The sequence below is a fragment of the Lissotriton vulgaris genome, chromosome 7 (assembly GCF_964263255.1).
Source record: "Lissotriton vulgaris chromosome 7, aLisVul1.2, whole genome shotgun sequence".
NCBI lineage: Eukaryota > Metazoa > Chordata > Amphibia > Caudata > Salamandridae > Lissotriton > Lissotriton vulgaris.
The window spans coordinates 808,566,805-808,580,113 of NC_141695.1; the positions used below are offsets into that span (position 1 = coordinate 808,566,805).

The 13,309-nt window shown below is 45.2% G+C and overlaps 1 protein-coding gene across 1 annotated transcript in view; it reads left to right on the top strand.

Moving 5' to 3' along the window:
• DNAH17 (dynein axonemal heavy chain 17) overlaps positions 1 to 13,309 on the top strand; it is a 15,539,113-nt gene that overhangs the window by 474,092 nt on the left and 15,051,712 nt on the right. The window contains exon 2 of the mRNA XM_086931082.1: positions 1,373 to 1,569. Coding sequence (XP_086787208.1) covers positions 1,373 to 1,569 — 197 coding nt within the window. The remainder of the gene's footprint in view (positions 1 to 1,372; positions 1,570 to 13,309) is intronic.

A 13,309-nucleotide genomic window follows, 5' to 3' on the forward strand; every position in this document is an offset into this window, starting at 1 on the left:
ATACATTTACTTTTTTTATTCCCTACCCTATAACACCACACAATTCAGAAGCCACATCTAAATTTAAAAAATATGTACTTACATAATTAACATAATTACCAATTAAAGAAATATTAATAATTAAAAAACGAATTAAAACTCATAACAATTAATAAATGTTCCACATGTTACCCCTATAACAACCACAAAACACAGCTAAAATTAAACTGTACAAAATGTAATTATGCAATTAAAACTTATTTTCAATTAAAAAATAATATTTAACAACTAATTATAAAAATGAATTTACTCCCTACCCTTTACCCCTATAAAAGTAAAATGCACACCCAAAAAATAAACAACTATCCTAATTAAATATCAATATATTAATTATTATTTATGATCAACTAATTAATAATTGATTAAACATAAATTATGTCCCACCCTTTACCCCTATAAACCCTATAACCCACATCTAAAATTAATTACACAATTTCCATATTTAAGGTTCAATTAATATTAATTAGGAACTAATTATTAATAAATTAAACATAACTTACTTCCTACCCTTTACCCCTATACCCCCCCTACCTGCACCTGAAATTCATTACACAATTTCCATAATTAATTTTCAATCAATTAATATAAATGAATAACTAATTATTAATTAATCAAAAATAAATTACTTCCTACCCTTTACCCCTATAAACCCCACAACCCCCACCTACATTTTTTTACACAATTACCATGATTAATTATCAATTAGTTAACTAACATTAATTAACAACCAATTAATAATTAATTACATATAAATAACTTTCCACAGTTAACACTATAAAATCTCAAATGAATAAATATTGATCAATAAAAAATAATCATTCATTATAATTAAATTACTTCTCACTCTGTTCCCCTACAAACCCACAACCCGCTGCAGAACTAAAAAACGCAAAAATTAATAAAAGAATAAAATTGATAATCAGTAAAAAGTTAACACATATGTTAAAAAACATAAACAATACTTACACAAAAAAATACATCACATGCATTTAAAATATAAAATACAATACATAACACTAATTAAAAAATCGATATTTTAAACAAATATATTTTTGAAAACGATATTAGTGACTTCTTTTAAAAAAAAACTATATTTCTTACCTTAAGTTCGATATTCTTGACCAAGATATTCTTGCTGTCAATATTTCTGTATCATGATATTTCCATCTCGATTTTTGTGTAAGTTGACATTTCCAAATCGATATTCTGTTTAAATACCACATTTTTATCTCTTGCAGGCCACTAGCACTTTATAAGCTGTTCTATCAAACTTCTTCAATGCCTTTATTGAGACTGAAGGAAGAAAGCTGAAATAAATGCAATTGTCTTTCAGGTTGTTTATACGCTTTTCATGAATGGTGATAATCTTAGTGGGTGGCCTCGAGTGGTGTCTGAAGACATAATGACTCAAGCCCACAGATTAAAAAATGAAATATTTGTCATGGAAGGCAAAATGAAAGGCAAGACTCTTCTTTCTTTGCCAGAGCATCTAGATAAAGTGGACATTTCAATGGATGGTGATTTAGAGAGGTAAGGGCTTGACAGTGTTGCTTTCTGTGTTGATAACTTCCAAACAAGAGAGTATTTAATATTTTTCAAGTTGCATGCTTCTTCTTATGTACCTTTGTAAACTATAATGCAAGTGCCAGCTAGTCAATCTGGAATGAAAAGTATAGTGCGTGTCATAGGGAGAGAATACTACATGGGTAACTGACAAGATGGGCTATAAATGCATGTATGAATTAAAACGTCTTGCTTATTTCTTTTGTATTAAGATGAATTACAACACCAACAAAATCATATAAGTTCATATTATTAAAATAATCGTATTGGGTTTCTTACGTTCTTCATATAATGGTTTCTTCTTTGAGATGCCTATTTATTAGAATCTGTTTGCCTCCCTAAGAGATCTTGCAGTACATTTAAATGTTATTCAATTGTTATCATTATCTTCATAATGCCAAAACATTACAACAATTGTTTGAACTTCTGGAACGCTCTCATATCTACCCCTTTCCTAAATTTCTGTGTCCCCATTTCCTACCCTTAACTTTATATGTTTATGTTTATGTTTTTTGCAATTTTTATAGCGCACAACTACCCGGAGGTGTCTCTGCGCTTAGTATACAGAATGTTAGCTAAGGAGCAATTTAGTGTGAGAAAAAACAGGTTTTTAATTTCTTCCTAAAGCTGATGAGCGTTGGGGCCAATTTGATGTCTAGGGGGAGTGCGTTCCAAAGTTTGGCTGTGGAGATCGTGAAGCATCTGTCACCCCAGTTGGCCTTTTTTGTTCGTTGAACTTTAAGCAAGTGGGCTGAAGAGGAATGGAGCATTCTTGAATTTTTTAGCGGGCAAAGGGCATCTTTGAGAAACTGTGGGCCTAAGTTGTTGGTGGCTTTGTAGGCAATGCACAGTGCCTTAAACTTTGTACGGCTTCTGACTGGGAGCCAGTGCAGTTGTTGGATATAAGGGGAAATGGAAGTGAACTTAGGAATGCCCAGTAGGATTCTAGCAGAGGCATTCTGAACTAGCTGTAGCCTGTTGAGGACTTTTTTCCTGGGCGTTCAGAAGAAGGGCGTTGCAATAATCTGTTTTGGAAAAAACCAAAGTGCTGATTAGGGTTTTGCCGGCTGAAGTGGGAAGGTAGGGCAAAGGTTTTTTGATTTTTTTCAGGGTGAAAAAAGATGGGGAGACCACGGAATTGACATGATGATGGAAGGTCATTTTATTGTCGAACGTGACTCCAAGGTTACAAACCTTTGTGACAGGTTCTGGTGGAGACCCCATCTCTCTTGGCCACCATTAAGGGGACCAAGTAGGTTCTAGTTTCCCGAATGTCATCACCTCTGTCTTGTCGGAGTTTAATTTGAGACAGTTTGATGATATCCAGGAACTTATTGCCAACATTCCTTTTTGGAAGTTTGCAGCAACTATCGCTCCGTTGTTATGTACGGATAGCACCAGTTGGGTGTCGTCGGCATAGGTCATGAGGGAGATGCCGTGAGACTTAATCACCCTCGCTAAGTCCGAAACATAAATGTTAAACAGTGTTGGACTTAGCGAGGAGCCCTGTGGTACTCCGCAAGGAAGGGTGAAAGTATGGGAGGTGAAAGGGCCCATTTTGTGAGCGGTTAGCTAGGAAGGAGGCAAGGAGTTCTTTGGCCTTGTTCTGAATGCCTATTGCTGAGACACAGTCGATCAGGGTAGCATGATCGACCGTGTCAAAGGCTGCGGAGAGATCCAGCAGTATTAATACTGCCGCTCCTCCTTTGTCCAATGTCATCCTTATTTCATCTGCCGCTTTTATTAGAGCAGTTTCGGTTCCCTGTCCCTGTCTAAACCCAAATTGGGTATCGTCCAGTAAGTTGTTGTTGTCTATGAATTTGGACAGTTGTATGTTCATAGTTTTTTCAAAAACGTTTGCTGGAAAAGGAAGGCATGCAATGGGACGGTAACTAGCTGGGAGGAGGGGATCAAGAGTAGGTTTTTTTAAAAGTGGCTTAATAATGGCCTCTTTCCAAACTGAGGGGTATAAACCGGTGGTGAACATAGCATTGCAGATGTTCGTCAAAGCGGGGGAAATGGCTTCTGGAATGAGATTGAGAATGGCAGGAGGGCAAGGATCTGAAGGCGATCCAGATTTTGTGCCGGAAATTAGCCGTTGGACTTGCTCCTCCATGGCTGCTTCGAAAACCGAGAAAATAGGAGCATTGGTAGGCCGAGATTGGTTGGTAGTGATAGTGGGGGAAGATTTAAGGGTGAAGGCTGAGAAAATAGAGGTGACTTTATCTTTAAAGAAATTAGCAAGGGAGTTGCAGAGGGATTGAGATACGTCAGGGCGAGGGGCAGGAGGATTAGAAAGTTGAGTGACCACTTGAAACAATTCTCTTGCAGAATTTTTTGCCTGATTGATTTGGGAGGTGTAGTAAATGGTGTTTCTCCAGTATTAGGGGTGTCTTTCATAGATTCACATGCTTGAATATTCCCCGTCGTCGAAGTGGGAGTCCCACGGTACATAAAATAGCAATAATGCTAATATATATATATATATATATATATATATGTAATAACATAATACATAATAAAACAGATATAATATACACTGAAAAACCTCAACAATGGTTCCTACATAGAAATGCATTAGAGAGAGAAAACTCATTTGCAACATATCAGTGTCATTATGTTAGTCCAAACTGCAGCCAATCAGGCTCAAGCACCCTCTAGAACCTTCTCCTCAGAAGCTCAAGCCCTCAGATTTTCTACCGCACGTCGTGTGAAGGGAGTCTCCCTGAGCTCTGCTCAGTTTTCTTCATTCTACTCTTCTACTTCAGTGTTTATCAAGATGTCAAGTAAGAAGTCTTTGTTTAGGCCTTGCTCTTCCTGTGGGAAACTGCGTTTGTTTGAGAAGGACCCTCACCAAAAGTGTATATACTGTTTATATCCAGAACACAAGGTGGCTGACTGCAAGTTCTGTAGAACTTTTCCTGCTAAGACCCTCAGAGACAGGGAGGTGTGAGAAGTTGGCCTGATATGCAGTGCTCACTATTCTAGTGATCACTATGCATCAGTCCAAACGACCCTTATGGTGATTGGTTGTAAGTCAACCTTAGACCAGCTATCCTAGTAGCGTGGATACGAGCAGTCTTCGGGCTAAACTCTAGAGGGCGTGTTAAGCCAGCTGTTATACCATCACATATACCCCTTGAACACCAAGTGAAAGGACACCACACAAGTGTTATGAAAATAAACAGGGTATTTATTAGAATCACAACAGCCCTGTACTCTTTATGAGGACAGGGTACTAAGCACACAGCAAAACTCTTATAAAAATACTTCAAGTTGCACAATTTACACAAATGCCCGAGGGGCACGAAAAACCATATACTATGGAAGTGGAATGCGAAATTACTAGCAGGTAAGTACTGTACTAATAGGCTTTGGAATCGCTAGGACTACGTTACTGAACCTTCAGATTACTAGTAGGAGGCCTAGGGGACTCGAATGCAGAGTGTGCACTCTCACGCGGGATGCGGGACAAAGTCTATGGGAGCTAGTAAAGACAAAGTTAGTGTTCTCGGGCGAACCCGATAAGGTAGATCGAAAACGACAGTGGATCTTGACCCTTGGATAGTGAGGCTATGCTGGGGCACCGAAATGCCGAAGTTACCTAGCCCAGGGGCTTCAGCTGCATATGTCTCAAAAGACGTCGGGAATCCTCGTAGACGAACCAGGAGCCTGAAGAAAGAAGTTGCTGGCAGGCGACCAGTGAAGATAGTTCGAGTGATCCAAGCCTGGATCGAAGATGGATGACACCTGAAAGCAGAGGGGACTAAGTTTGTGACTACTAGCCAGTAGTCAGGTGGCACCAGGAGGGCACCGGATGGTAGTCACCTCGACTAGGTGAGTGGGCGACGCTGGGCTCTGCAGTCTCATGGACCAGGAGGCGTTGTCGGCGACCAGGATGGAGGTGCGAGCTGTCCCACGATGGATGAGGCTGTCGACGTCGCTGGACCCAGGATTGGGGCTACAAGTCTTGGCAAATTCAAGCCCACGCGGTGGACCTAAAATGGCGTCTGGAGTGGACCAGGAGGGTCCGGGGTGCTCCTCTTTTGGAAGGGAGCAAGGGCCAGTCTGGAGCAACCAGACCAGCAGCAGTGATGTCGTCGGGCGTCGTTAAGAAGGCCACAAGCCAGCGGGCTAGTAGCCAAACAATGCGGTGAGCAGACTTCGGTGCTGGAGCTGCTCAGGGTCGGGGCTTCTCGGACCCCAAAGCACTCACCAGAGGATCCCTCGGCGGTCGTGCTGGACAGAAGTCGTGCAGTTCTGATGATGGCCGGTCCCTCGAGGTCTCGTCGCACCTACGGTTCTCAGCTTAGCTGTAGAGGTAGGTAGAGGTCAGAGGTGCCAGGGAAGCCGGGTCTCGTCGTGCTGGTCGGTCGGATTCCTGAGGAAGGACGTGCAGCAAACCGCAGAGTTCTTAGATGGTGCCTGCGGATGCAGGGTGACTACTCCTTAGCCACAAGGGAGAAATCTTGAGAAGAAGTCGAGAGTTCCTTTCGTAGAAAGTAGTTTCTTGATTCAAAGATGATCTAATTTGGAAGGGTCCCCGCTCCTGCCTTTATCCTAAAGAAAGGGGTGGGTACGCGACTAGGTCCTGCCCTAGGGGTGGGACCAGGAAGGGGGGTGGTAACACCCCTCTCCCATGCCGGACTTTCCCCAGGCCAGGGGCTGGTGTGCCCCTGGAACTGGTTCTAGCCGGCAGATGCGTAGTGAGCACCGGGGTGCCACTCTGCAGTCACCTTCCTGTAAAGCCCTGCCTACCCAGGATACACAAAACCCTGTCTGGAATGGTGCTAGCACCGCCCCGGACAGGAAACCCTTTGTCCAAGCTCTCCTCGCTGGAAGGACTCCCAGCAGCAGGAGGTCAGACTCGTGTCTGTGGTGGCAGCATCCATTTTGTGGAGCTGAGGCTTCAGTTAACTTTAACCGGGGTTCACAGTTACGTACATGTCGTGTCCCTCTAGAAGGGTGGAATGCTAACCCCGTCGCCAGAATTGGCGAGGGGTTAGTATTCCAATTCGTATGACACCTTACTCGACATGTTTTGATAAAGCAATACCAAAGATAGCATTTAACCGCGAGGATTATAATGCACTTAAGAGTATATGGTAATCGTTATCATGGAACAGCTATTAGGACTTGGTTCCGCAAGCTGCAAACGGGCTCAGCTCATGCCAGAGCACCATCTCACACGATTCCAAGCACTCTGCCTTCAGGATTGTCAAGGCCTGCCATAGGAGTGACTGATAGGAATCTGTGTGTCCATTTTAGGGTTAGATATAGGTATACTATATCTACATCTACACCACCTTGCCCCAGCTGTCGTGCAGCCAGTTGTGTCAGATTTAGATGGCCATTCAGGGGTGGCATAATACATGCTTCAGCCCCTGGTAGGCCCTGGGTACACCTATGCCCTGAGTTACAGGGTCTGATAAGGTGGCCCAGTTTCAATTGGATAATGCACCTAAGGTACACATGTCAATTTAGTGAGAGAACAGCTAGGCTGTGGGTCTGATTGGCAGGCCCACAGCCAGAGAAAGTCGTAAACCAGTGAAACAAAAGCAAAAAAATCTGGGTGATCATAGGATTGCAGACCCTACTCTCCTACAGGAGGGTCGTCTTCTTTTATGGTTGAAGCGCCTTCAGGACAAAGACGCAGTTTTGTCAGACGCAGAAAGTTTCCAGTCAGGTCCTTCAACTGCTGCTTCTAAGCGTGGCAGTGTTCAGGAGTTACCATCTCCTTTTCTGAAGAAGAAAAAGCTGGCCTTAACTGTAGCTCCAGTAAAACCTACGGCTACTATGACTTCTGTGTCTACGCCCACGAGACCTGGCCCTCAGGCGTCTTTTCCAGTCTCTATAAGTGTTGTTACACTTATGACAGCGCGGTCGACGACGGGCTCGTCGACGACCATTCCATCGAGGAGATTGGCTGCTGTGGCTTCGTCGACGACTACTGTGATGACGACGTCGGCTTCGTTGTCGTCGACGAGGGTTTCGTCGACGGCTTTCACGACTACGAAAGCCTCTACCTCTTCAGTCTCGTCGACGATTCCGATTATATCGTCGACGAAGAAGCTTCCGTCGACGAAGAAGTCATCGTCGACGGTGCAAGTCCCGTCGACGTCGAAGATCCCGTCGACGACGAAGATCCCGTCGACGACGAAGATCCCGTCGACGACAAAGATCCCGTCGACGCTGAAGTTCCCGTCGACGTCGAAGGCCCCGTCGACGGCGAAGATCCCATCAACCAGATTGTCGACGACTATAATCGCGTCGACGAAGTCTTCGTCGACGGCGAAGATACCATCCAAGGATTCGACAACGACGTTTCCGTCGACGAAGACTCCGTCGACGGCTGTGTCTAAGCATTCGTCGTCAACGAATACATCCAAAACATCAACGTCTCCGACGACTGTTTCTAAATCATCGTCGTCGACGGCTGCTCCAGTTCAAACATCTACGTCGACGGCTGCGTCGACGACAGCTTTACCTTTACCTTCTGGTACACAGCAAGAGGACGCAGCATCCACTTCAGGATCACTGTCCTTCGCCAATATGCCCTTAGTGCCTTTGAACACTTCAGCTCCTACAGTCGTAACGGAGTCTTCTTTCAGCAATATTCAGGACTCTGCTCTCCAATTGCCACCTCCTACTCTTCTGCCACCTTCGCCACTGTTGGTAACAGACCATGAAGCGGAATCCGTTGCAGACGACAAGGTTTTTGGTGATGCTCAAAGTCCATCGGATTTGATTATCAAGTGTCAGGACACTAGTTCTGAAGAGGACGAGGAAGAGGTTGAAGACCAACAGGAGGAACAATATGTGCAGGTTCCTATGGCGACGTTTCCGGTATCGCTATTTTCCAACCTCCAACATATGTTGGATGATTACAATAGGAGATTTCCTCCTACGCCCCAGGGTACCCCGGGACTTGTTACCTCTGAGACGACAGGGCCTTTTCAACCTCAGCAAACTCCTCCGAGGCAGACTGCTCCACCAGAAGAGCCACTTCCAGCTATCCCCACTAATTCTCAACGAGATGTGGATGATGAGTCAGAGCCGGAATAAGAGGAAGGAGAAGTTCCTCAAGATACAGATGATGAACAGGACCCGGATATGGCAGAATTCGATGACTATCGAATACAGACGCCCTCTCCACAACAGGGCGATTCCGGTGAGTCACCTCCGGTTGACATCGCTAGCTTCCATAATTTGATGGATAAGGCGGCAGACCGCTTCAAATTGCCTAGAGTGCAGCGAGAGGAAGACTGCTTTCTCTATGACTTTAAAAACCAGCCTTATAAGCAGGTCCACACCATACCAATTATCGAGTTTGTGTGGAAGGAGGGACTGAAAATTATGCAGGCTCCTAACTCCTTGCCTGCTCAAATCCCTCGATTGGAAAAGAAATATAAGGCCCCGACTGGCTCGCCTGCTTGTTTGCTCTCGCATCCTAAGCCAGATTCCGTGGTGACTCAGGCAGCGCAGCGTCGGGCGCGTAACCCTGCAGCTCCTATCACTTCCCCTCCTGATAGAGAGGGTCGACGTTTGGATGCAATTGGGAAAAAATTTTCATCCATGGCATCTACTTCAGCTCGTGCCGCTAATGCTTTGGCTGTTTTAGGTCGTTTCGACCGACAAATGTGGTCAGACATTTCTGCGCTGGTTGCGTTAATTCCGGAAACATCCAGAGCGGAAGCGCACCAGATCCTTCAAGATGGAAAAAGGGCTTCAGAAGAAATAATTGACTGTGCTGTGGACGTTGCGGGTACTGCTTTCCGTATCCTTGCCAGTGCTGCGGCGCTCCGGCGCCAGGGTTGGCTGAAATCCACATCGTTCCGACAAGAGATCCAGTCAAAGATACTTGACATGCCGTATGACGGAGAGTCGCTGTTCGGCTCTCACATCGATGAGGCGTTGGAATCGATAAAGAAAGATACCGACACGGCTAAGTCGCTTGGTTCCTTGCAGTTCAAAAAGCAGCCTTTTCGTGGTGCGCGTGGACGAGGCACCTCGTCCAGTTTTTCCCGAGGAGGGCAGTCCCAGTACCGCCAGTACAATCAAGGGAACCAGCGTTACTCCAACCAACAATCTTCTCCTCAGCAGCAGTCCAAGCCCGATAGAGGAAAGTCTAATTATAGAGGATCCAACAACAACAAACGTCAATGAATTTCAAGTTCAGCAGAGAGTTGGAGGGCGAATCTCGCAGTTTTACTCCCAGTGGTCTTTGATAACATCAGACCAATGGGTGTTAGACATTGTGCGCAAGGGTCATGCCTTGGAGTTCACAGAGATTCCTCCACATTCTCCACCTTCAAGCCCGCCACCTCCCCATCTAGAGGATCTACAACATCAGGTTCATCTTCTAATAGAAAAGGGTGCAGTCGAAGTGGTTCCTGTATCTCAGCGAGGGAAAGGTTTCTACTCAAGGTTTTTCCTCATTCTCAAAAAGACGGGGGAGTGACGACCCATTATGGACTTGAGAGCTCTCAATCTGTTCCTCAAACAACAATCTTTCTGCATGCTGACGTTATCGGAAGTCTTGCGACTTCTCTGCAGCGGAGATTTCTTAACAACAATAGACCTGCAAGACGCCTATTTTCATGTGCCAATTATCCATCGACATCGGCAATACTTGAGGTTCAAGGTGGGTCACGTTCACTATCAGTTCAGAGTCCTGCCTTTTGGCCTACGATCAGCACCTCTTGTCTTCACGAAAGTTCTGGCTCCGGTCATGGCTCATCTGCGTCTTCAGGGAGTTCAGATCTTTCCTTATCTGGACGATTATCTTCTAAAATCCCAATCTTCGCAACAGCTGGCTCACAACACACGTCTATGCCAACAAATGTTCAAGGCTCTAGGGTTAACCATCAATGTGGAGAAGTCACACTTAACACAGCTGCGAAGAAGAAACTTCCTAGGAGCAATCCTAGACACAAACCTATCAAAAGCCTTCATATCCCTCGAACGACATCAGAAGATAATTTGTCTGGTCTCACTCATCAGGTCAAAGCAGTCAGTTTCTGTGCGAAAGTTAAAGTCGTTTCTGGGGATGGCATCATCTTGTATCGCACTGATCCCAAATTGCAGGTTACGTACCCGTCCTATACAGGAGGAATTGGACCAGCAATGGCGTCAAGAGTCGGGGTCGTTCAACGATCAGGTGACGGTCACACCCCGCATGAAGACCAGTTTGCTCTGGTGGGAACAACCAGCCAATCTAGACGAAGGCATTTCTTTCCTAGCCCAGTCTCCGGATCTGACGTTGACGACGGATGCGTCCATGGAGGGCTGGGGCGCTCATCTCCTGGACCTTTCCATCAAGGGCAAATGGACGGCGACACAACAAACCTGGCATATCAATCGGCTAGAGTTGATGGCAATCTTCCTAGCACTCAAATCATTCTTGCCCGTAGTGCAGGGGGAGTCGGTGTTGGTTCAAACAGACAACACCACCAGCATGCACTACATGAACAAACAGGGCGGCACACGATCTCAGCCACTGTCTCGTCTAGCTCAAATGATTTGGGATTGGGCACTTTGTCACCAAATTTCTTTGACGGCAGTCCATCTGCCGGGGATATCCAACATCCTTGCAGATTCCCTGAGCAGGTCCGCGTCATCCACTCACGAGTGGGAGTTACATCAACCGACTCTGGACCTAGTGTTCTGCCGTTGGGGTCGTCCCAGGATAGACCTTTTTGCAACCCCAGTGAATCGGAAGTGCCAATCTTTCGCAAGTTGGCATCCTCATCCAGAGTCCAGCAGAAATGCCCTACTCATAGATTGGAGCGGACTGTTTGCTTATGCATTTCCACCGATCCCGTTGGTGCCGAGGACGTTGTGAAAGATGCGCAGGCAACCCTACCGCTTAATACTGATCTCCCCGCGTTGGCCCAGACAGGCTTGGTTTTCGGAACTGCTTCTGCTGTCACAATGCACACCCATTCATCTCCATCCACGTCCAGACCTCCTGACGATGGACGACGGTCAAATTTGCCATCCAGACCCATCCACGCTTCAATTATCGGCATGGAACCTGAGTACGTTGAATTTGCCACCTTAAATATGCCCCAAGAATGCAGAGACATTCTAGCGTCTGCTAGAGCTCCATCAACCATCAAGACATATAAGCTAAAGTGGAAGCGTTTCTGTCATTGGTGCGTGCATCCAATATCCACCCAATTGACTCAACTCCGGAGCAGCTTTTGCCTTTCTTTCTAAGCCTCACTCAGTCTGGTCTCTCTCATGCTACCTTGAGAGTTTTTCTGGCTGCTATCTCACGCTACCGGCATGATGGCTCAACGTCTCTCTGTTCATCCAGAATCATCTGACAGTTCTTTAAAGGACTTTTCAGGAAGTTTCCTCCGATAAGGCGCCCTCCTCTGGCATGGCACCTCAACGTGGTATTGTCAGAGCTTATGAAGCCTCCATTTGAACCAATCCACAGAGCACACAAAGTATCTTACCTGGAAGGTTGCTTTACTTTTGGCTTTAACATCGTCTCGTCGTGTAAGTGACCTTCACGCTTTCACGATCAAGCCTCCGTACTTACAGTTTAAGCCCGATGGAGTGTCACTTCGTACCAATCCTTCTTTTTTGCCGAAAGTACCTACTGACTTCCATTTGAACGAACCTGTCTTCTTAAAGACTTTTTTCCCGGATCCAAAATCTCCGGCAGAACAACGACTACATTCTTTAGACATCAAGCGTTGTCTGAAATTTTACATTTCAAGGACCACCCCTTTCCGTAAATCCAATCAACTGTTTGTAGCATATGGACGGATGCGGAAGGGGCATTCAGTGACAAAACAGACAGTTGCAAGATGGCTCTCAGCAGCCATATCCTTTTGTCACCAGCAAGCTGGCAAGCCTTTACAACGTCCAGTGAAGGCACATTCAACGAGAGCGATGGCGTCATCCACCGCTTTGTTTGCTGGGGTGCCCCTACACCAGATTTGTCGGGCAGCGACATGGTCCAGCAGACACACCTTTACCAGACATTACTGTTTGGAAGCTATCAACGAAGCGGATACCGCAGTGGGGCAAGCAGTGCTTCGTCATCTTTTTAAATAAGGTGAGCCTCTGTTCCCTCCTCCTTTTCCTTTTGAGATTGCTATATGCTTTTAAGCCATATGTTGTTTTTAAGTTTTAAGAATTCTTGCAATCTCAGCTTCTAGGAGGTTACTGCTATCTATTCTAGCATGTGAATCTATGAAAGACACCCCTAATACTGGACAAGAACAATTGTTACTTACCTGTAAACAGGTGGTTCTCCAGTATTGGTGTCTTTCATAGTTTCACATGCGACCCTCCCTCCTCCCCTCAGAGGCTCTTTTCTCCTCATGCGCTCTTATTACTTGTGCTACGAAAATCTGAGGGCTTGAGCTTCTGAGGAGAAGGTTCTAGAGGGTGCTTGAGCCTGATTGGCTGCAGTTTGGACTAACATAATGACACTGATATGTTGCAAATGAGTTTCTCTCTCTAATGCATTCCTATGTAGGAACCATTGTTGAGGTTTTTTAGTGTATATTATATCTGTTTTATTATGTATTATGTTATTACATATATATATATTAGCATTATTGCTCTTTTATGTACCGTGGGACTCCCACTTCGACGACGGGGAATATTCAAGCATGTGAATCTATGAAAGACACCAATACTGGAGAACCACCTGTTTACAGGTAAGTAACAATTGTTCTTTTTC